We start from the raw sequence: 25,605 nt of genomic DNA on the forward strand, positions 1-25,605 counted from the left end.
GGGTAGGGATCACACAGGGACTGGCTGAGAGCTACATTTGCCCTGCCAACAGCTGAACAATCCAGTGACTTCTCATTCTCAGGTTTATGATCTCCAACTCTCAACAGTTACTTTAATCTTTCTTCCTGTCAATAGTGCATCTCCTGCTACTTGGCTCCAATGCTTTGTTTCTTCATAAGTTACATCACACCCACTGCTTAATTAGATCTCTGCTTTCTATAATACTCTCCTTTGGTTCTCCTCCTTACATAATCTGGCATCAAGTGTCAAGTGATTCTTCCAGAGAACCTCTGTGACAGATCATCATCATCATTATCATCATCACCATCATCATCATCATCACCACCACCATCCTGATTTTATCTTGATTGAGACGCAAAGCCCAAGAATCCTGACATCTTATGAAACAATTAACAACATTGTTTCCTTGACTATTTGAAAATCCAGGAGTTGGAGTATTTGCTGCAGTTCAGTCATATCAATGTCAAAGTATTTATCATGATTGGCGATCAAGTTATGGTTTAAATGTCTGCAGTAGAATTGGCTCACTAGTGTGATTCAAACACATCTACTGCTTCTTGACTCTTGTTGCCAGATTACAATGTTGACAGCAGCTGTAAGTAGCAGAACTCTTTTGGAAAGTCTAGATTCTGAACCTAGAAATGCCTTTTTGGCACCCTATGTTTTATCACTGTTTTTGCTTTGTCATCCTAAATTACACATGAATCAAATTCGCTATCCCTTAGAGATCTCTCACATCCAGCCATATCTGTATCTTTAACTTCATTCTCCATTTCAGTTTTTAAAAAAATCAGTTCTTAGGTTGACCAGCGAACTTACATCAGCTTTCCACCTTTGTACTTTAACTTTCCTGCAACTCAGAAGCTCTTTCAAACCCTCACTCCATTCCCTCTGTGAATTACTACTGCAGTCAAGTCATCTATCACATGGAAGCTGCACTATCATATTTTAAATTCAGACAATTGAACATTCTATTCTGTTGCAGTAAACACAATCTTAAGTACAACAAAATTTGAATTATGCATGTGATTTCTTCTTTTAATTTCACTAATGCTTAGGTATGGTTAATGTCTGGCTTTATATTTTATTTTTTCATTTTAAAATTAATTGCCTCACATTGTCAGAGTGCTACAAGTGCCACTTTATGGAAGAAAGTATATAATACTGGACACACAGACCTCATGTTAAAGAATGATTACCACTTCTGGATAAAAGAATGATCTAATCAGGATTACAAATGAAAAACAAAACAAAACAAAACAAAAAACCCACAAAATGATACAATGTATGGTTTAAAAAACCCCAAAAAAACCAAAAGCACAGAAGGCACAATGTAGAACAGTCTATGCCTTTGGTGGTCACTTACTTCATGGCAGTTCAGCATGACCCTCTTCTGTTAACGGCAGTCATGAGAGCAAATAAAATGACAAAATGGAATGACTGAGACACTATAAAATTACAAAGCAAAAGGTATCTGCAAAATTGGCAGACAAACAGTCAACAAGATGAAGTGACAGTAATGGACACAATAAAGTTCAGTTTAAAAACATATCTTAATTGTTGGATTATTTATGAACCTGTAAATTTATCCAGTTCAATATTAGTAAATCAAAGTGAAAATCACAATCACAGTTGTCATAATTATAACACCGACACCACCTACAAATCAGTACATTACCTGTGGCATACAGTAATCACCAGCATGTATAATATACTAAAGAATACTCAGCATATGCCAATGGGAATGAGAAGAACCAAATCTATGCTGAATAAAACAGTTAATGATTCAAGTTGGCAGTGTGATAACTGCTATTGTTGTCCCAGCAGTTCCATTATTAGCAAAGTGAAACTGTTCTAGTTTAGAATGAAATGTCAATTTTATTCTAAATTGTTCCTTTGCTCTGTCTCACTCTTCATAGCCACTTGTATTATTCTGTTTGAATCCAGTGGTTCACCGGATCCTGAAACATTATGTTGCAAAGCAAGACACATTAAACTGCAATTCCCCAGTATTCAGGGGGTTCAGGTTTAAAATAAGGCTCACATTTTCCATTCAATGTGTGTTTGATGGGGAGTATTAGTTCTGAATCCTTAAATTAAGTGACAACAGAAGAAAATAAGGACTTAAAGCGAGTGGTTCTCAATCTATGGGTCCCCAGATGTTTTGGTCTTCAACCCCCAGAAATCCTAACAGCTGGTAAACTGGCTGAGATTTCTGGTAGTTGTAGGCCAAAACACCTGTGGACCCACAGGGTGAGAACCACTGACTTAAGCCCAGCTCACATGTAAAGCAGTGTCAATTTTTAAGCATTCATATATGGATCTGCTGTATTCTGGATAGAAGTATGTACAATATGTTGGAAAAGGAGCAACAGACATGCTTGAAGGAACTTGTGATGTGTGAGCAATGCACAAAAGACATCATTTGTTTAATTTCCACTACCACTTTGATGGAGCTTAGTCATCGGAATGCTCATTGGCCTCACTACAGGGGACATTTATATTGGTTCTGAGCTGCATGGAACGGTCTTCTGCCATTTTCTACTACAACATTAAGCTTTTTCACAATCTGCTAAGAGTCTGGCCTGGGACACTGCTAATAAATTAAGTATAGCAGATCTCACTTCTTGTTTTCATATATCACATGGTCTTCTTTTTAGGGTTGTTCTGATCAAAGAATTCAAATTTAATTAATTAAATAAATATACCAATTTCATGGAAATGCCCAAAAGTGGCTTGACCTAGGGTGCTGGTCAAGCCACTTCAATGCAGTTTCAAACCAGTATTGAAGAAAGGGGTTTCGCTGTGCAGATGATTACACAGGAAATCCTAGAACCAGTTTGAGATGCAGATGGCGATTGCACAAATCAGAGCATTGATGTGAATTAAGTGCTTTCTTTTAGGTGTTTTTTGTGGGAGTTTGTTGTCTGGCAACCACAGTTTGAAGCTAGCGTCTAACTGCATTAAATGGTTAGCACAGATGGGGTATGAATTTTTTTTTTAAATAGGTGGCTTTCAGAACTGGGTATGTTTAGCCTGCAGAAGATAAGGTTGATAGGAGACATCATAGCCATGTTTAAATATTTGAAAGGATGCCATAAGGAAGTGGGAGCAGATTTGTTTTCTGCTGCTCTAGAAACGAGGTCTCAGCGCAAAGGAGATTTCACCTGAATATTAGCAAGAACTTCTTGACCATAAGAGCTGTTCAGCAGTGGAACTCACTGCCTCTGAGTGTGGCGGAGGCTCCTTCTATTGGAAGCTTTTAAACAGGCTGGATGGACATCTGCTGGGTGTTCTTTGATTGTGCTTTTCCTGCATGGCAGGGGGTTGGACTGGATGACCCATGTGGTCTATTTCAACTAATCCTATGATTCTAAGTTGTAGCCTATTTCTGCATCTATTTTCTCTTAGATAGTGATGCCTATGCAATCACATTTCTGAGATGTGTTATTTCAGACAAGGCAAAGGAAAATGGAACTGTTTGAACAAACGATTAATTTCCTTTAAAAAGTAAAGCAGATTCTGACTGGAAACCAGAATCTTAGGTGCATGTGGAAAACACATGACCTTATGATTTTGATAACTTCCTGAACTTTACCAGTTTAGAGAGTCAAAGTGTCCCTGGATTCTCCTGAACAGCTTTTTGAAGGATGCGAGTCAGAACCAAGCACAGCTTCCAAACCTGATTTCTAAGTAAAAAAATATATGTGACCTTTGGATTTTAGTCTCTATGCTGAAAAGTAAAAACAAACACACACTTTAAGAAAAATGGGGGAAGAAAGGTAATCCACCGCTTTCACTTAACTTCTTCTGTAGATCATTCAAAACAAAAATAAGCAAACATAAAACATGGTGTATTAGTATCAGAATGTAACCTTGTTGATAACCAAGCAAATTTTAACTTAAAAAGCATACACAAAATAGTTTAGTTGCATTTACCTTGTACTAAGACTTGCAGCTTTTGTTCCTGTAGGCGACTCCAATCCTTCTCCTGGCTTTGAGGATTTATCTCTGTTCATCTGTTGTAGTATTGAGTTCAATTCACTAATAACATTAGCCTTTGGGCCTGAGAGAACTGGGCTTTTAATTTCTGTTACATCACCCCATAGCTTAGAAGTCCTTTGCTGTCCAACTTTAGTCATACCAGGCTGTGTGCTAATAGGAGGTGGGGGTGGAGCAGGTGGAGGAATAACAAAACTATCTACAGTTTCTTCAATGAGCGCATCCTTGTAAAGTGCATTGCTTTTGTTGATTATGGGCTTCATTTTTGGCTTAGGAGGTACTGGAGGTTTGTCCACCAGAAATGTTTGCCCATCTGCATAGACAGTACAAGTATCCAAGTTCTCACCACCTTCAGAAGACAAGGTAGAGATGCTGGACACAGTTGAGATAGTGCTGGTTGTCTCTAGGTGATGGTCACTACCGCTTCGACTGTCCACCTCTTCAATCCCAGAGTCAGTGACATTATCAAAATTTTCAGGGGGTGGTAAAAAAGAGGCAGGCAAACAGTTTGAAAGACCCACTGGTTTCTTACTGTCTATTGAATCTGAGGGCTGAATAGGGTTGAATGAAGCTGAAGGAGTTCCATTTTTTCTCTGTTTCAGCAATTCTGCTAGTGCAGAGCCTGGGACTACATGGTCATCAGGGATATCAAAACTGTTTGCAAATTCTAAAGGAGGAGGTAATGGCTCAGTAAAGATGAAATCTTCATCAAGATCAACAGATGCTAAAGGAGGTGGAGGGATGCGGAATGGCAAAATAACGGGCTCATCAACAGATCCAACGGCTACAATAGTTTTGCAGGGAGATGCAGGTGGCTGAGGCATGGCAGCAGCATCCAGTCCACTTTCTACTGTTCCTGTACTTTCCTGGGTTTCTGGTGGAGTTTTTTCAGTATTTACATCTGTTTCAACATTTTCATCTTCATTTTCAGGAATATCACTGGATTGTGTTGTGTCTACTGTATGAACCATAAGCAAACCAGCTGACTTCTGCTGTGAGGTATCCATAATGTTTATCAGCATGTTCTTCTTTTCTTCTGGCCTCCTCTCTTTTGACATATCTGTTTCATATTTGTTCTCCGTTTCCTGCCTTCTCAGAGGACCACGTGTATTTTGCCTAGCAACGGTAGCTGTCACTGGAAATGAAGTTTCAATATTGGATCTCATCTTTGTATCAATATAAAGGGGTTTATTAAGGTCCGCTTTGCCAGATTCTCCTTTTCCTGGAATTTGCTGGGTTTGCTCTTTCATCGCTCTATCTCTGGCTGAAAGGGCAAGGGCTAAAGGTGAATTTGGATCTAGTAATTTCCCTGTGAGTGGATGAACATAGTTATCCAAACTGGACATACCAGCATCCTGAGTTGCCAATGCATTGTTTTCCGAACCCACTGGTGTTTGGCCTGAAGAATTTGGTATCCTTGCATCATTCTGATTACTCAATTCATTACTATTGAAAATATTTTCAGATTCTCTAGGTGCTGGGATAGGAGACTGTGATACAAGTTGCCTAAAACTGTCTTCATTACTAAACATGCCATCATCACTAAACTTAGACTGTCTCATACGTGGTGTTGGAGGTGTTAGACCAACATCCTCATCTCCCAAATCTGTGGAGAGGAATGCTGGAGAGTTACGCCTGGCTTCTAATCTTTTCTCCCTGTCCCTCACTGCTCCAGCAATGGCTGCTGCAAATGGACTGACAGTCAAGTTATCTTCAGGTCTGAGCTGTCCTGGTTGCTCTGAAGATTGTGGGTCAATTTCCATGCTGCTTCCTTGACTACTTTTCCCACTACTGCTGGTAGATGGTTCTTTAACAATGATGGTGGGAATTGGAATGGAGCAGATTTTTTCTGGACTATCCTCAACATTAGATTGCTTCACTAGCATTCCCTTCCGTCTCGCTGGTTTGGCTGGGACATACACTGCTTTGTTTCCTATTTTTCCAACTTCAGAGTATGGATTTTCCGGCATCTGACCTCTCTTGTTTCTGAAGCTTGCCTGAGTTGCGGCATTCCTGCTATATAAGTCCTCAGAATCTAGAGAATAACGATCCATCTCTCTCCGGTAATATATGCCTTTGTCCCTTATCACTGTCCCCATATTTTCAAATCTACCTGAAATAGCTATCTTTGTACCTGAATTCTGATTAAACGCAGGCTTAATTGTTCCATATATTCTAGCCATTGGAGATTTGGGAGAGTTGTAAAGAGAAGGAGGAGGTGGTGATGGAGGTAAAGACTGTGGTGGTGGAGGGATATCTTCAGAGGTGTCTGGCATGGATAGACTTCTAGTAAATTTTAGCATGGGGGGAGCCAAAAATTGCCGTTCTTCCTCTGTTATCCCTTTAAAAAAATCACAAGCTACAATGTTTAATTTGCCCTTGTATGTCAATTAACAACCACTGTCACCAAAGACATAGTAAACAAGTTACAGCCAATACTGTATTACGTATACTATGTACTGCATGGTTTTATAATGCACCCGCACTAGTGCTTCTCTTTGCACACCTTATATTTATACTTTGGTTGTCTCCATATCTCCCCTGCTGCTTTTTCTTATATATCTGCACAGACAACTGCATTCAGACAGTGTGCTATTCTAAAATGTGAATAAAAGGAGAAAGTGCTGTCCAAGGATGGTATAAAATTGGACAAAGAAAGAATGGGGAAGAATGTATGTTATGTCAGTGAGCACTTGTGAACAGGTAGCCATGCATGAAATAAAACAAAACAATGTTTCTGCCTAAACAAAGCAAATAGCCTGATAGACAATGTGGACCATTTGTCCAAATTAACATAAAGAACATCGTAGCAAAATTACTACCTGAGGTACTACATTTCATGTTGGAAAGAATAGTAATACTCAGCATAATTCCTCAAGCTACCTGGTAGAATTTTGGAGTGCAAATACAAGCACTAGTTTTCCTTATGTAGGCAACCTCTCAAATCTGTAATAATATCAATAACAATAATAACAGTGGCAGCAATTAACTGATGTATGTCGGTCAGAGCCAAGACTGCAATAATTTGGTAGTTGAAACTTGGCGTGTATATAAGAAGACTCTTAGGACTGTTCAACATAGAGCTGCTTGGTAATCTTTCATTGTTGAAATCCTACAATACTGTCTTTTGTCAACAGGTGACTATGGGATTGCCTGCTCCCCACTGCTGTGGGGCAGCCTTCCTAGAGGCAGGAAGTGGGCAGAGTGTTCTGCACTGAGTTGTAGGGGGGCATACCTGGGATGATCATAACCAGAGTGTTGTTTGGGTGGTGTGTACAAATCTGACAGCTACACAACCTTACTTGAAGGCTTTAGTGTAGTTCTCCAATTCTGACAGCTACACCACTGTACTTGAAGGCTTTAGTGTACCAGATTCTAACCCTTTCAAAGCCAAATACTTTTGCTGGCAATTAATGTAGTTGGCTTGATGATTGTGCTGATTATAGTAATAAAAGAGACTATTTAGTTATGGATATGGCATTTACATTGAAAATGCATTCTTTTAATATTTTACATGTGGTTGCTATTCTGCCAAAAATATTTTATGCAATGACAAGATATTAAAATCAGCCTCCGATAAAGCCCAAACGTATTTTACGTAGAGCAAGATTATATTTGATTAATTTTGTTGAATATATAGTATTTACTTGTTGTATAAACAAGTACCTCTAAAATAAAGTGAATTAGTATTAACAGAAATGGCACATGCTTTCTTAATATCCATGGTCATTACTCTAAATTAAAATAAGATCAATTCGTTTTATCATATATGCATAGATTATAAAGTACTACTATAACCCATGAGATGTGTGAACTGGTTTTAACTGAAATATCAAATAAATGTTAAAATTATTCCATTTGTTTTGCATGTGTAAGTTCTTGATAAGGACAGTCTAGCATATGTTATCTTGATCATTGTTTATTTTACATTTTTGAAATCAGTTTTCTATATAAGTGCTTAGCTAGCTAAATAAATGAAAAATTACTATAGGAATTCTATGTTGTAAAGAAAAAAATCAGTTCAGATATGCAGTCATGCTTATAAAAATGCAATGTATTATGATACGATATAATGCAAATTATTGCTGGTAATTTGACTGAGCTTCAAAGCTAATCCATGAATAAATGAATTATAAGCAAGCTTGGTGAAAAAGCTAAAAATAATAATTAGAAATAAAAGAAGGATCTACTCAACAAATATAAAGAAAGTGATATTTTACCTATTGATTTTTGTCTCCTTACTGTACCTCGTGGTACGCCCAGGAATGGGCCTTGTATACTCCCAGGTACCGTAGGTGGCATCACAGCAATTCCTTGTCTTTCATACATGGACTATAAAAAACAAACAAACAAGTAAGCCCAAAGCTTAATATATGATTTAACATTTTGCCTTAATCAAATATATATACATATACTTGGTTTGCATAATACACTATGAGTAGCATGTTTATTGTTGCTCCACTACTCTTTTGGAAATGTGACTACACCTGGCCACATACTATATGTATATATCAAGGGCAGATTTTGGGGTTAAAACTATGCATCTTGCTTTGACCCATGGATAAGTCGAGAGTAAAACTTTGGGGACTGTAACAAACAAAACTTTTCTTATCCTTTAAAAACATATGGAGTGAACATTTTTAGGAAGAGCTAAGAAAAGAAAATTTGTTTATTTGAGGATTACAATGGGTATGTGTGTAAATCTCACTGCTGGTCTTAAAATGTCTACAGCTATACAAATACAAATAAGGAAAGGAATATAAATGAAGAAAAAGAATGATAACACACGCTGCAAAGAGGGTGCAAGGAAAGCAACCTCTAGTAGGGATTCAGTGCAAAGGCAAGAGGCAGAGGCAAGAAGCTTCCATCCCACTGCCTCTCTCATGCCAAAACTGGATAAGGAAAAGCAGTCCTTCCTTTCTTCTCCTCTTCATTTTTGGCCCAAGTGGCAATCGTTGGCAACAGAGGCAAGCCTGAAAAATGTGGCATGCCTGCTATTTTGGGTGTTTGAGGTGGAATGGGGCAGCAGGGGGGGGGGCATTTTTAATGTGAAGCCAGCCATTTAGAATAGGGGCTTCCTGTAAAATTGTCCCTGCCTCTATTTAAAATGGCTGTCTCATTCCAGCTCTGCATGGAAGCTTATGCAGGAAGCACTTATTAAAAATGTCTGCAACCCACTCTGCTCCCCTTCAAGCACCCAAAATGGTAAATGCACTACATTTTCAGACTCCCTTATGTTGCTGATGAATGCTGCTCAGGCTGAAAAGGGTAGGAATGAGGGCAAGTTGCCTTTCATTCTCTGGTTTGTACTAGGTAGGGGTAATGGGGTGGGAGCACTTCTTGCCATTTATTCAAAACAAAGAGCTAAATTAAGAATGAATGGTCAATTATTTATATGTCAGAGTAATGGTTATTGTAGTGTGTGAAATGTTCACTCATTGTTAAAGTGAGTATGTGTGTGCTTCGGTAAGCATTCCAACAGAGGAATGGTTAATTGCATAGTTAGATTTACTGTATAGAGTGACAGGAATGCAGCTTCCGTTTTGCTTACGTAGTGGACATAAGTCACTGAGAATGGAATTTGGGAGGTGTTAACTTTACTGATAAGCTTCTTCGCCAGTCGCCATTAATTCTGCCGGAGAAGAGACATGTGTGTTAGCTGTGCGTTTGTACATAGTTTTAAAAACATCAATAAAGCTCTGAACCGCTGACTTCAGCTGACATCTGACTGATGATAGTTTATTCTTTCTGTGAGACTGGACAGATCGCCAGATCTTCGGAAAGAGAGGAATTGAGACAGGGAAAAGGTATATGTCTCAATTAGCCTCTCGCACATCGACACTATATACAGATACAAAAAAATGAGACAAGGTTGCCCCTTGTCACCTTTATTGTTTATTTGGGTGCTAGAAATATTGAACATTAGAAATAGAAAAGATAGTAGCATCAAAGGATTATGTGGAGTATATAGTATGCATTTTAGGGGACCCGATAAGGAGCATCAATGCATTCTTCAGATTCCCTCATGTTGCTGATGAATGCTGCTCAGGCTGAAAAGGAACGAAGGTGGGTTGCCTTTCATTCTCCAGTTTGGACCAGGTAGGGGTAATAAGGCGGGAGCACTTCTTGCCTCTGCCTCTTGTTCCTGTCTTTGTGTTGGGTTTCTATTTCAGCACTTACTCATGTATAAGTCAACTGAGGCCTCAAAAATAATATACAAGCATATAGGATAGAAAACATTTTGTGTTAGTATTTAGTGGAGCACATACCAGCAGTTTGATAAGGAATGCTATATCCTATCCTACTCAGAAGGGTGGGAAATCCATGTTACTGGAACAGCATGGAGGCAACTACAGAAGATCATAACGGAAGTGCACAAGGTAACATGCAATCAAAGTTTTGAAGGTAATATCCAATCAAAGTTTTTAAGTTCAGTTCAAACAATCTGTAATTTTGAAGTTAACTTTAAACAATCTGTAGCAATACTGAATAACCACCAGACAAACTTTTCCAAGCTCTGTGTACGTGCTGTATTCTACAACAGCCTTCTTGAAATTATCCTACAACTCATATCACCTCTGAACACTGGCCATACTGACTAAAGCTCATGCAAATTTCACAGATATGTAATAGAATGTGACAATATCTTCAGAATACTTGGAAATAATCAGAAACCATAAGTGTTATCCAGCTGTTAACAGATGTTTGGTAATCACAGAAATTTATGTGAAGATGCAGGGACAACTATGCATACTGTTAGAGATTTTTTAAAGTGTTCATTGCAGCAGTCAAAATGCTAAAATTTCAAAAGCTTGATTAAGATACTACAGGAAATCTGTGAGATGGACTTTTACCTGAATACTCATTACGTATGTGCATAGTCCTGCTGTAAAATATTTATCATCTCTAGGTATTTTGTATTAATTTTGCATAGCTAGCACACGCAAACTGTAGATGTGTTTGGAGGTTTGTCATCCTGTACAGGATAGCATTGTGATAAATCTTTACTGCAAAGCATCTGATTGTGGAAGAAGATCATGGCCAGAATTCAAAATAAATCTTGAAGAATTACTCTATACTATTTCTACTTGGTTATGTAGAAATTAATGAATTAATTATAATTCATATTTTTGCTATAATTAAAAGTTGGTATTTTAATACTTGAATGGCATAGTTAATAGTTTCAATAATTATTTGTTTCATATTATTTTAATTTGCAACTTTGGGAAACAAATGAGGCAGCTTGCCATGTTTGCCAATTTTTTTAGTACAGCATGACCCTCATATCCCCAGGGAATATGTTCCCAGATCTCACATGTGTAAAAGAAACCACAGATAATAGTGAATCCTATTATTTTCAATGAGATGAATAACAGAGGCACCAAGAAAAGGGTATATCTTATTCAGGAGCTCCTAAGAGAATAAGTGAAATTCTGGCTAAATGAAACTGCATATATCAGCTCCATGGATAGGGTGGTCATATTGTAGTATCATATATATACTGATATTTAAAAACAAGGTGTTAATATCATGTAATTCTTTTAAATTATGAATATTAATTATAAATGTGAAATTATGTATTAGTTATTTTAAAATACACGGATTGCATACATTTTTTAAATTGATGCTTTAATTGGTTTATGTGTTTTTAAATAGTTTATGTTTTTAAATAGTATTTGTAAGCTGCTTTGGGTCCCATGAGGGAGAAAAGCAGGATATAAATAAAAATGTATTATTATTATTATTATTATTATTAGTAGTAGTAGTAGTAGTAGTAGTAGTAGTAGTATATTTTAATGTGTTATTCTCTGAGGAGAGAGACAGGTAAGAAATAACAACTATAAGAACAAAAACTATTTAAAACAAGTAAGTTTTCTGGCTTTCTTGTAAATAAGGAATATGTTGTTAACATCTTGGAATGTTAACATTTCCAAGCTTATTCTTATTCAGTCCTTTTTTCAAGTCAAAGAGTATCAACTCTAAGGACTTGTATTACACCCATCACTCACATTCATATCTGTCGCTGGGGGAAAACATCTACTAGAAGGGCGTTGCTTAATTGTTGCCACTCTGGAGTCCACAGCTGCATTGTCATGAATTCTTAATGGCTTGGAAACTGGTACTATTTCATCGACTTTATCTGTAACACAGAAGTATTTGCTAAAATAAATCTAATTTGTCCAAAGACTGAAAATCTTAAATGTTCCAAATATAAAATAAAGAGTTCATTTTTTAATGCAAAGAAAAGGGGGATTTTGGCATTTTAACAAGGCAATGCTTGAGCATCGTAAATCGTGCAAGCCGAGCACTTTTATTACTGCTGCGTAACATGCATGCTTTAGTTTTAAGCCTGCATGCATTTAATGTTTACTTAGTGTGACTCGAAAAACAATCCTCTTCTTCAAACCTTCAAAATGTGAAGGGAAAATATCTATATAGAAATGGAAAGAAAACCTTTAGAAATAATACACCTGCAGAGCACTGTTCCACACAGCAGCGACTAGAATTTACTGAAATTTCAGACAATAAATGATATTGTAAGTGCTCTATATACCATTACTTTATAATTTACTCCTGATGTAAGGCTATTAGGCAAAACAATCTTGTACTGCTATGACAGAACTCAGGGTTTTGATTTTTTTTGATATCTTAAATATGGAACTGTTTCGAATTTCAATTTCTTTACTGACTTTTAAATTTGAGGCCCAATGACACACAAATTCAAATCAAGGCTTTCCTATAAGCCTCAAAACCCATCTCTCTGACTTGACTGTCACAGAAATGTTATTAGTAATGAACTACTTTCTTTGATCTTGGAAAACAACATTCCTGCATTTGCCTGTGCATAAATGAGTTATGAAAAAAACACCACCAGCTCAAATTGTGCAATGGAGCAAAGGGGATTTTCAAAAAGTGATAGTTCTGAAATTGTGATCTGAGGTCAGGGTGGAGCACATCAATTCACTATGGACAAAAAACAGGAAAACTTGTTTGCAGTGGACAAAAGAAAGCAGCTCATCATGAACAAATTGTAGTAAGCATCATTTTGCAATATTAAATGCATAGTAAAGGCTAACAACATATATTTCATCTACATCCTCAGTACCTTAGGAAAGAGGCGCAATTAATTATAATCTCAAACCAAAATAGAGGTAACCACTGTGAGTGTTATTTTTACATTCTGAAGACGAAGAGATATTTTCAACCACAGTTACATTGCAACTGGATTATAATATTAGAACTGTGCTTTACTGTGCTCCTTGCATTAATGCTAAAATGAGATATTTAACTTAAGATCATATATCAGTTCAGTCTCTGCTCTTGGAGCACAGCTGAATCTGTACTGTAATAAAACATTCTTTATTCTTTGCCACATCTCCAGTGTCAATACATACATCATGCAATCAGCTTAGTCATATGCACTATTTTCTTTAAAATGTAGCCTATTGCAACAAATTTCGCAAATGATCCCTCCTAACCATAGGTCTTTGTATTCCAGTATTAGAACTAGAATGATTTTGCAGCCTGTCAATTTCCCCCCATAGTCTTCAGCAACTTCCATATTAAAGTTATCCCAATTTTCTGTCTATTTCCCTTTGAATGCCTGCATTGCCATTTCCTTGAGGAAGAAAGAAAAACTGGTTCATTAATTAGCAACATCTCATGTTCCATCTATGCAAAGGCAGTCCCATCTAGGCAAAGTGTGATAGTTGGGAATGATTCACAATTTCTCACCAGCAAAGGGCAGAAGAGCCTGATTTTGAGTGAAAAAGTCAAGTGAAGGTTCAATGTCCCATGTGAGCTGTAATATTAAACTACTGATGTAAATAGGTGGAATTCTCTGGCTGTGAGAGTTCTGTGGTGTATCAGAGCCTTTGTACTCATGAGAGATAGCTGCTGGATCAAGGCAATGGTGTTTAAAGAAAAGATATAACTGTTAACATATCTAGCTGAAAAGACAACTGCTCTGGAAAAGAAGATTCTGAAGCTACTGAGAACGTCCTAGATCAACTCTTGATGTTTTGGACCTGAAAATGCAACTTAAGGCCTACATCTAATTTAAAGGGTGAAAATCCTCACTAGTGCAGTTCTGCTGGACAACACCTTTGTGCAAGCAGTTGTGTCACAAGTTTCACAAATAGGTATGTAGCCACCTGTACAGCTGGTTCTGCAAAAGTATACTCAACAATTTGCTCAGCCTCCTGCACAACTGATTTGTATGAGTGTTGGAACAACAAAAACTGTAACAGATAGCACCCTAACCCTGACAACGTGGAATCACTAGCACAATGTCATTATGGGATACACACCTAAATTACCAATAAATATTAGTTACCTGCTTCCTACGTGCTCTATTTTTTGTTTATTTACTTCAAACAAAATAAAATGATGTGATACACTTATACTAAATATTGCAGTACCTTAACACAAACAGTGCTTTTCACATTATGGCTGATATTTGCAGATTGGAGGTGGTAAACCCTATTCATTTCATTTTTAACATTAGGGGATGATAGTGTATTTACTATCAAGACCATCAAAAGGGAAGATTTCATATTGTATTCTCTAGTCCCATTAAGAAATCCTTTTAGGATCAATTGTGAAAGAATTTGAATATGAGAAGTATTTGTAACTCAGTTCAATAATTTTTGTAAAATCGCACATGAAAGGAATATTTTTTGTAACTGAATAGACACGTATAACCACACACCTAGTGAGACAATGAAAATTACAGGGATTAATGAAGAGGCTTTGACTGACATTCAGAAGAGCATGAACATATTCACTTTGGAAAGGATGAAAACCATGCATACCTCAGCGACTAATATTGCAAAGCAGAATGTAATCTGATTCAAGAACTGGATTGGACTACAAAATTTGACATGGCTACTCTATATTACATTAGTAGGAAGCTGTATCTTGTTCTTGATCTTATAGCTTTATTTTTGTCTGCTCATTTCTTGGCCCTTAACCTCTCCCACTTATATGGGGGATATAACAGACCTTTCCCAATGTAGACAATTATAACTAAAGCAAGTTGGAATGGGGACAGGAAAATGGACTCCATACATTAAAATGTTACCTCAACTGAACAGTATTGCTAAATGCCTATAGATCAACAATTATGTGGTGTTTTGCAGTAATACAATGGCATTTGCTAAATCCCATTAAGCTAATCATAATAAAATTAGAAGGCATATCTCATCTAAAAACTGTTACATTTAAAGTTCATAAAGAATACTGACAATTGCAGCAGATTTTGATGGGGTCTGCAACATTTGTGATGTAAAATCTCGAATTCCACCATACCTTTAGGCAATGGTTACCAACTTTGGTCCTCCAGTTGTTTTGGACTTCAACTTCCAGAAATCCTAGCCAGTTTACCAGCTGTTAGGAATTGTGGGAGCTGAAGTCCAAAACACCTGGAGGACTAAAGGTTGGGAACCACTGTTAGAGTGACCTAGTGCCACTAACCAGGCTAAAAGAGTTCTCTTCCTTTTGAACACACACACACACACACACACGAGACAAAAAATATTAAGGCTTGATTCCTAAAGAGCAGTGTAAAGTCTATCAGCCTAAACTTGCTTATCAAATACTTACTAGTTGACATTTCCCCCTTGATTTTAATATTATTTAAATGGTGAGAATGACTCTTACATGCATCAGTTTGAAACTTATTTATTTATGAAGGTATCTATAAAACATTAAACATATGAACAAACAAATTATAAAAACAGGCACAGATGGGGCGCAAGTGATATGCAAGTGCAAAACAATTGCACCTGTCATATAGGGTGCACTTGAGTATACAATCAAGACAGCCCACTCATGGATATATTTTCAATAATATAACAGTTCTAGGTCTAATGTGTCTGAGGACAGGTATTTGAACAAAAATTGCGCCTGCAAAGTGCCTGCATTGGGGTTAGCCCACACCAGCTTCATTTCATCATCAGCCCAGTCACTTAGCAAAAAGCAGCCACAAGCAAATATTTCACTGAGGAGCATATTATGGCTGGTTTGTACTGCAGCAAAATGCTTTCTATGCCTGGTTTTCTTTTGTCTCAGAGACGATGCACTCGAAATTATGGTCCACAAACACCGAAGAACCTATAAACGTAAGATTTAGTTAAGGGTTTAACAAATATGGTCTCAAGACTAGGGAAACTGGCTCAAAAGTGGGACTGGAAAATCAACTAGGTAGGTACTTTGTTGTGCCTGTAACAGTAGCACCGATCACGGCCCAGATTTGCTGGTAAAAACAGGATCTTTAAACAATAATCTAGAATATCATTCAGCTAGCCATTTTCTGCTCCACATACGTATACATGTATGTTTGAGTCTCATCGTGTTTACCATCCCATACAGGCACTCACAACAGTAGTAACAGTCCTGTCCTGTAACTATACTGCATCTTTCTGGCATGCTATAGTCATGCTGGTTTCACTCAGTCCACTTTAGCATCAGTAATTGAGGTAGCCTAAAGGGAGAGGAGCATCTATGCTATCAAAGCATACATCATATGTGATGCAGAACCATTTGTCAGACATTGTGGCATAATACTGAAGAACACATCATGACTCTTTTCTTAGAAGTTCTTGCTACAAGGGAGGTATTAGCTTTGCCTTACATAATGAGTATCTGTGACATTATCAGGGAGTTTGTCCTATAAATAATATTTCTTTATTGAAGAAACTTGTTAGTATACAATAAAGACAGTGCCAGTTCTTGATTTCTAAATCTCCAAACTCTCTGAAAGAATAACCGTGTTACCCATCAAGACTCAATAAGGAATTTTCGCAAGTGTTATTCATATGCCTAGATATATCTTCAGGCACACTTTTTCCAAGTTACAATGTTGCCGTATTGTCATTGCATATATCATATTACACAACACAGCCAAGATATGTTGATTATTTCCATCTTACAGGCTAGAGATCAGTCTGGTCAGACCCACAGAGGATACGATTTATCATGATCCAAAAAGGCACTTACAGGCTAATCCCAACATCTCAGGCCAGCATGCCAGAAACACCAGGCAAAGACTGAGTGAACACAATTTTGAGGCGAATATTGCCCAAACCCACATACTTACCAAGAACTTCAGTATGCTTGCTCAGAGGGAATGGGGGGAAGGAAGGATAATGGAAAAAAGAAAACTCAAAAAACAGCTGTGTCCAGAAATGATTTGTATTTGTAAGAAAAGCAATGAATATCTGGCACAGTGTAAAAAAATGCTCTTATGAAGCTAAAGTGAAAGAACAGAAGCAAATGTTCTTCAAATACCAGCAGCAGACATTGTTAACAATGGAAATATAAACTACAAAATGTTAGACTAATCTAGTCAGCCAAAATACAATGTTAGCCAAATGTATAAATGGTCAAGTTCTGCCATTCATGGCCGTATGGCTAAGAAGTAAAAGGACAGGCACATTAAAAAAATCTTTAAAAATACTATCACTAGCGTGATAATTCATTTTTTCTTCCCTCCCCCTTTTGCCTGACGCATGGGCATGGGCAATGAGGCTCTCTCTGCTATGGCTCTCTGCATTCGGCCACTGTGACGAGGCACTGTGGCTTGTGGCAAATCTTGAGAGTCATTAATCCCTTCATCACCTGGTAAGTATCCAGTGGGCATTGCCACTGCATCCTCACCAGTCCATGTTGCGGAACTAGTTAACTCAACATGAGGGGCGGCTCTTTGGGAGATACGTGTTTCGAGGACTTGTGTCCTTGGCTGTTTGAGGAAAGCTAAAATCTCAGACAGGTAGTTATGGATAGCTCTTGTGGATGTAGCCACAATGCCTAACTGCAACTCCATCCGGCCCATGGACTGTGACATGAGACCCATTGACTGGGCATGCTCTCTTTTTATGTTTTCCAGCAGCTGCACAATCCTACTGTTTGTTTCCATCAATAACCTCTCCCCTTCTGTCAGTTGAGGTTGCCCCCTCCAACCCCGATCCCTAGGGACTGGCTGAACACTATGGTGCACTTCGTTCATGTCATCATTTCCCTCCTCAGGAGAGTCACTTTCATATTGGGGAGTTCTACTGAGAGACTGATCGCCAGGAGACTGTATGTCCATTGTACACTGTGGAGTCCGTTCTGGTGTTGGAAATCCCTCAAAATCTTCCCCAGTGTTGCTGTGTGTTTCAGATGATGACAATGGCCATGGCCAACTCTCTGTAGTTCTGGCTGGTGAATCTTCATCAGAAACTGGTACTGAAGATTCTTGCTCTTCTGCAGGTGTGGATGGTGAGCTTCCTCTCTGCTGCCTGGCTTGTCCTGAAGATCCAGGAACTTCCCCATCTTGCTCCCCAGTGACATCTGGCAATCAAATAGAGGAGCAACAACCACTGTATCTGAGGCCAGGAAGATGGAGGAATCTACATACATCGGACAACACACAGAAAGAAGCCAATTGGGAAACCAGCGTGTTTGTGTTTGGGTAAACAGTATGACAGACTACTGTTTAGCAACTGAAAAGTACAGGTAGTTGTTATTATTATTATTATTATTATTATTATTATTATTATTATTATTAATAATAATACATTGAACTATGCACACTGTCCTGCACCCATAACACACACAGCTATACTGGATCCCAAGGCACAATGTTCAATACAGCTTTTCGTGATTGTGACAATAAATGTCTCTGAACCTATCGAAAAGCTCACCTATGCATTGTAGTGATGTCACAGTCAGAAATCTCTGGGATGAACTTTGGGTCAATAGTCCAAGTGACCTGAGCTTCCTGTGGTGTCAGATGTGCTCCACCACTGGCTTGTTTGGCAGCCTTTGAAGCACTGGTTGCTATCTTCTCTTTTGTCCGGCGTATCATCTCACCCTAAATCCCTTCCAGAATTATTGCCATAAAATCTGGGTGACAATCAATTGAATGTATCCTGTGAACAATGATTCTTACGCCTTTCATTCTCTGTACACATTTACTTCCTTGGTGCTATTTTAGAAGTCAATTATACACAAGGACATTGTTCACTAGGATGCTTTTTGTTTGTAGATAATAATTGTCTTGTGCTTCTCTTAATAATTCATTTCTAAGTATTTTTATAAGGAAGATATAATACATGTACCTTTCCATGTAAGGTGTAGTTTCCAAAAAAGTATTAAAACAAGAATTTACCCACATTTATGCAAAGATATCTCAAACACTAGAAAAATGATTATACATTGCATGCACTTTCTAATTGCACTGTCATGTTCTGTCTTTTTATATCTTATACAGGCTAGTGAAAAATGAGAAAACATCCTATGTTGGAAAATATAGTAAACCTTCTGCCTCTGGGAAAATTTAACTGTTTATATTGATCTGGGATGTGACCACTGCTTCGAGATTCCACACTTCCCACTCTCCAATAAGAGTTGTGTGCGAATATTACTGTCATTAATTCTACCTGTGAAACAATAGTAACTACTTCTGATCATTCCTGGTGAACTGGTTGCTCTGTGTGGTTGGTGCTATGCAATTTTCACCTAAATTTGTATTTTGCTGGGTATAACTCCTGCTCATTGACACACACCACATGCTGCTCTTATGAACTCAACTTTGAGTTGTGCATTTGTACAACAGGGGCATGGGTGTATGCATGTGTCTGATTAAAAATATTTTTTTCATTGATATTTTTTCTTGCAACAATCCCTTGGATTTGAGGATGGGGAAAGGAACATTAGGGGTGATTCCCAGAGACAACCATAGTCTATCTCACCACCCCAGATCCTGAACCCCTCTAGCCATGTATTTGACTAAAGAACATTGTACATTTCATGAAATCAATGTAATTGAAAATTGAGTGCTCTCAGCACTAATGGTTTTCTCATCTAGCAATTAAAGTATGCACAATCAAAATTTTCACATTATGTTTGTTTTGGGATAGACTGTCCAGTTGCATGTTTATGGAAAGTGAAAATGAGGTGTATTTGTATAAGATGTATGAGGTATTTATGAAAATGGGTGTGGGAACAGAGAGGCATGCATGCCTTGGATCTTACACTGCATGGATATTTTGAGAAGGGATCATTTCAAAATAATTACTGTTGCCCTTGCAGTTTTATTCCCACTTTTATTCTGCTGTGACCAGTGATCTAATATCCCTTAAATAAAGTTACTGTGTGTAACCCATAAAATCATTTATAAAAATCCTCTGCTAGAATTCATGCATCAAACTGAGCTTTTTTTTTTCACTTGAGTAAATATAACTTTCAAAGTCTTGACTGATTTTTTTTAAAGAGAATGGATGGGCAACCAATGGTTCATAAACAAGGTGTGGCTCAAAAATATTTTTCTCTGCCCTACCTCCAGCTTTCCATATTAAATTAGTAAGTCGTATTTTTAATAAATCATAATACTTTACATTTTAAAGAAAAATATATTCAAAAGATTTTATGATGGTCATTCCACACTATTGTATATTTTTTCTGAATTTTCAATCTCATACTCCTCCAAGTCTTTACTATTAGATCATGCTGAATGCAGATTCTGACTATCATTGGTATTGCAATGCTCAAGTGAAATAATATTTTTTCATATTTGAATGTTTTCTTTTCTTGACCATTTAGAACAGATCTGTTCTGAGACGGAACATAGTAGAAGTGATACAATAATCAAAAAGGATAAAATATCATGTCTCAATCAATGTGTGACTAAACCCATTTGGATTACGCAAGAGTAAAAGTGTGGAATTGTTTGTTATTTATATTCATGGTTCATCTGCCAGTTGGTTTGAAATCCTAGTTCATGTACTTTGAAAGGTATATTCATTGTTCATAAATACATTATTATTGACTATAATGTCCTCCTGTGTAAATACATTCAGATACCTACTCAGAGAGAAGACACAATGTTTTGTGATGCATATAGCCATTAAAATAAATAACAAACAAGATAATCAAAGAATCAATGGATTTAAATTTTTACACCCGTCAAATACTTATGAATCACAGATATTTTCAAAGATATTAGAATGATTTTTTTAAATGATGGTTGTTAACAAAGAAAGGGTAACTCAAGAGATAATACGAATAATAACAGAGTTCAAGCACCTTCAGTAGCCTGCAATTTCACCCTTTATTTGATATGGGGCACAGAGAACAAAAACAGCACTGAAGGCATGGCCTTAAGCTGATTTTCATTCAATGCAAAGTAGTTGTGGCAACTTGGAATAATGAAGGACATCACTGTATTGAATGTATCAACCTCTGCTTGAGAGATCATTTTCTTGCTGCTTACAAGTTGGCCTGATAAATTGCAGGACTGGAACTTGTTAGGATGATGGCACCAGCTGCTATGTCGGTGGTGTGAAAGAAGTGCATTGGTAAATGGAGACAATGGAAGTTTGATGTGCCTAGCATGTTCAGTACAGGTGGTTGATGACTAAAATCACCAACCCCCTGAATTAGCTGTCTCAATCTCATAGTCTTGACTGGCTCCTTATCAGAATCCTAAAGCATAGCATTCTACAGGATGAAACATGTAAGTAAGCTATATCAACATATATCTACGACATGTTGATTAACTCAATTTCAATTTCACTACAGTGGCATAAACACTAATCTGTGACCATACTCAGTGGCTGCAAAAAGGTTGTATGATGAAACATCTACTCAGGCCCAGTCCAGATGTCATATCTGGGAACAAACTATGAGTACATGAACTCTGCAATATTTTCCTCTGTTATTCTGTCAGTTTACCCACGGTTTAGTGTCACAGTTACACAGACATTAACCATTGTTTTCTTCATCACGAGAGTTTGGCATGTTCACATTTGGTTTCAAATCCAGTTAAACACTACAGGCATATCTCAGTTGACAAAATCTGAGACTTAAGATCTTGCTTATGAAAGATTGGGGGTCCACATGGCCAGATGTGAGCTAATTTCCATTCCTCACACTCAATAGAAGAGAAAGCCTCCCAGGAGCAGTAGCCCAAGTAAGGCTTACAGTTGTAGTCATGAATCAGCTCACATGTAGCCTATATCAAACTGGAGACTAACATCTCTGATTGCTATCAAAGGTTTATTAAAAGTAGAAAATGTTTACGGGCTAGAACAGATTAATTGTGCCTATGGGGGAAAGGGGGGGGGGGTCAAGGAGAGGGAGAGACAGATAATGGCTGTAGGGGCTTCCCAACCTCCTCTCAACTGAGGTCCACCTCAGTTGTGTTCAGGTGTATTCGCTCAGTTTTTAGTAACTCAATCTGAAACTTTCAACTGATGCCTTGGAGAGTGTGCTTTTCTTTCTTTCTTCTTCCTCAATCACATAGTCGTTTCCGACTCTTTGTGACCTCATGGACCAGTCCATGCCAGAGTTCATTTAGTGAGATGCTATGTAATTTTAAAAAGGTAAAACAAAGCCTCTTTGCAGCTTGGAAAAAGCCTTCCAACGATCTATAGAAGTTTCAATTTTTTACTTATGCAATGGTTATCTGATCTGGTTGTTTCATTTCACACATGCTGTTTCAGCCATTACTAACTTTGAAAAGGCATGAATACAGGGTGAAAGGAGAAATGTGCCAAGAGGAAGGCACGTCATGCAAACTCTTGTCATGAACACCTTCCATCTGAAAATCTATGTCCTCAACATGAAAGACTGTGTAGATCCAGAATAGTCTCTACAGTTACTTATGTAGCCCTAAACGGTTTGGGACCCACCTACCTCCGTGACCGTATTTCCTTTCATAAACCTGCCCGATCTTTACGATCATCCGGGGAGGCCCTTTTAGCACCACTGTCTTTATCCCAGGCCCGCCTTGTGAGTACAAGGGAGAGGGCCTTTTCTGCTGTGGCCCCCCGATTGTGGAACTCACTACCTACTGAAATTAGGCAAGCTCCCACGCTGTTAGCTTTTAGGAAAGACTTGAAAACATGGCTCTTCCGCTGTGCCTTTGGTGAGTAACTTTTGTTATTTCTGTGTTACTCCCACCCCGAACATCTATCCTCTAGATTACCCCACTTCCATATGTCCCTGCCCGCAGTGGAGTACCCCTATGTCCCTCTCACCCCAGGTTTTATCTTTGTGTTCACGTGGCCTGCCCTTGTTTTACTGTTTTTTTGATTTCTTGATGTTGATGCATTTATTGTATTTTTAATGGTGCTATGTTATGTTGTTTTATATTTTGTTATATTGTATTGCTCTGGGCATGGCCCCATGTTAGCCGCCCCGAGTCCCCGTTGGGGAGATGGTGGCGGGGTATAAATAAAGTTTTTATTATTATTATTATTATCATTATTATTATTATTATTATTATTATTATTATTATTATTATTATTATTATGTACCCACTGGCAAGACTCTACCCTTGGAAGACATCATACTTGGCTACGAGTGATCGCCTATGATAATTATGACGTGACTGTTAATTTTGAATAAAAGGTTTCCTGAAATATATTGAATTGCACTTCTTTATTGTGGTATAGAAACGCAGCTCGACTCTTTCTGCATTGGTACCAAATTTTTGTAAAAGAAAAACTGCTTAGTAATACATTTATTTCATTAACTGAGGTATACCTGTGACTGAGGTCAAATTTATAACCATGGTTAATAACATTTCAAATTGTAATTATTATGGATGTTATTTTTTTTAATGAAATTGGTTCTCTTATGATAGCAAAAGAGTTATTTATCAGTTTAAATACTATCTACCTATGGAAAGGGGATTAATTCAAAATATATTAGAACATATTAATACAATTATAAGCAAAATAACATAAATAATAAATTAAAATAGCAAATCAAATGTAATGCTAAAAATGATTAAAACAGACAAGAGGTGAGGAGGGGAGAGAAGCATGCCCAGGATAGAAGAGAGAGAGAGATTGAGCAAAATTTCCCTATTATGGTGCCCTTCAGTTGTACAGTTTACATATATACAAGTACCTAATGATTAACCAGGCTGACAAAGATTGACTGGAACTACAGTCAAAACCTTGGAAGGGCATCAGATTAGGTGAGGCTGGGATAGAGAAGAAGAAGGAATAGAATGGATGTGTCCAAGGCCAACTTTTAAACCACGGTTAAGAAATTAACAACATTCTCTAGAGCAGTGGTTCCCAATTTTTTTTACAAGGGTGCATTTGAGCAGGACCCACTTGAGCAGGGCCCACTTTGACCAGGGACCACTTTCCAACATTAATACCAAAAGGACTACAAATACATTTTTGGCCAATTTTAAATTCGGTTTGGTTATTTGGCGTGCTGATTCAGAAAATTGCACTGGATAGACCACATCAGCTCTACTTTCAGATTCAGGACATATGCCATTCAATAGTCGCCATCTGCTCGCCCACGGAAAACCATATTTAATAATCTAGAGCTGATGTGGTCTATCCAATGCAATGGTCAGCTCTGCGGAAAGGAGTGGAAATAAAATAAAATAAAATAAAATAAAATAAAGAGGAAGGAGGTTTGTGGACAGGATTTAGATCCTCATGGCCCACTGCTGGGTCGTGGCCCACAGGTTGAGAACCACTGCTCTAAAGCCAACCCACATTATCCTTGCATTAGTTTCCCTACCAAACTGATCAACACATTCTCCAGCAGCTGGTAACTCAACAATATGTTTTTAGATGTCCACTGATGACTTACGTACCTTTATTAATGACTTCCCAAGGCTTCCTTAGGATTAATGATTTTCTCACCAATATCCCCAAATTTTACTTTTTGCCATGTTTTCAGAATTCCAAACAGATTTGTTTTGGAAAACAGATAAGGAAAAAATGAATCAGTCAAGTATCTGATAACCATGTGCCCACTGCTCTTACAGTTTTTGATCTCATAATGTTATTGATGTTTTTTAAAATTAAAAACAAAATATCCAGACAGTGTTTTTGCCACCCCCCCCCCAATGTTTCCCTAATGACGTTTCTTTATTCGACAACCAACTGGACTGTTAAAGCCCTACATGCAACATGGCAGTATTAGACTTTTCACAATCCTTCTTCTCAGTATGATCAGATGTCTCCTTCATTTCCCTGATGAAATAAGTAACTGGTTATATTTATTTATTTATTCATAACAACATTTGTATCCTCGCCCTTCTCACCCAACAGGGGACTCAGGGCGGCTTATATGCCTGGACGTATTGTTCTGGCACCTTCATGTGCATCATGTACTCAGAATTTCCTGATGAATCAAAAGTTGTAACTTCTTTTGGTGAGCTTTGACACATCATTTATATATGTTTTCATTGTTTGTAGTTTGCCATTCCCTGCCCTGTAGAGTAGGCTGTCTGGTTCTGGATATGCTGTCTGTCAAATTTTGCTAGAAGTCAGAACTACACCAGCTCCATAGATGCATAGGTAGAATCATGGTGTTGGAGTACTGCTGGCTCCTTGCATCACAGAAGTCATTGTCACACTCACATGGCTATTGTGCTTCAGGTCCCCCAAAAAAGGAATCCACAATTTATAGTTTATTTTTGGCTTATGGTCCACAAAAAATTGGAAAGACAGCTAAATAACATTTTCTAATAAATATAGGCCTTAGTTGCAAGAAAAAACTAGTTTGATCACTGAGAATAGTTGACTCTTATGCTCATTTTGGAATCTTACCTGCCAC

At 37.7% G+C, this 25,605-nt stretch overlaps 1 protein-coding gene across 14 annotated transcripts in view; it reads right to left on the bottom strand.

Moving 5' to 3' along the window:
- shank2 (SH3 and multiple ankyrin repeat domains 2) overlaps window positions 1-25,605 on the bottom strand; it is a 405,147-nt gene that overhangs the window by 17,790 nt on the left and 361,752 nt on the right. For 7 of the 14 annotated variants that reach the window (XM_062967830.1, XM_062967832.1, XM_062967838.1 and 4 more), the window contains 4 exons: window positions 12,395-12,454; window positions 12,033-12,163; window positions 8,244-8,355; window positions 3,961-6,364 (listed from right to left, as the gene is read on the bottom strand). In XM_062967830.1, the coding sequence (XP_062823900.1) occupies window positions 3,961-6,364; window positions 8,244-8,355; window positions 12,033-12,163; window positions 12,395-12,454 (2,707 nt within the window). The remainder of the gene's footprint in view (window positions 1-3,960; window positions 6,365-8,243; window positions 8,356-12,032; window positions 12,164-12,394; window positions 12,455-25,605) is intronic. The other 7 variants (XM_062967835.1, XM_062967833.1, XM_062967831.1 and 4 more) reach the window with 2 other exon arrangements.

The sequence above is a fragment of the Anolis carolinensis genome, chromosome 1 (assembly GCF_035594765.1).
Source record: "Anolis carolinensis isolate JA03-04 chromosome 1, rAnoCar3.1.pri, whole genome shotgun sequence".
Taxonomy (NCBI): domain Eukaryota; kingdom Metazoa; phylum Chordata; class Lepidosauria; order Squamata; family Dactyloidae; genus Anolis; species Anolis carolinensis.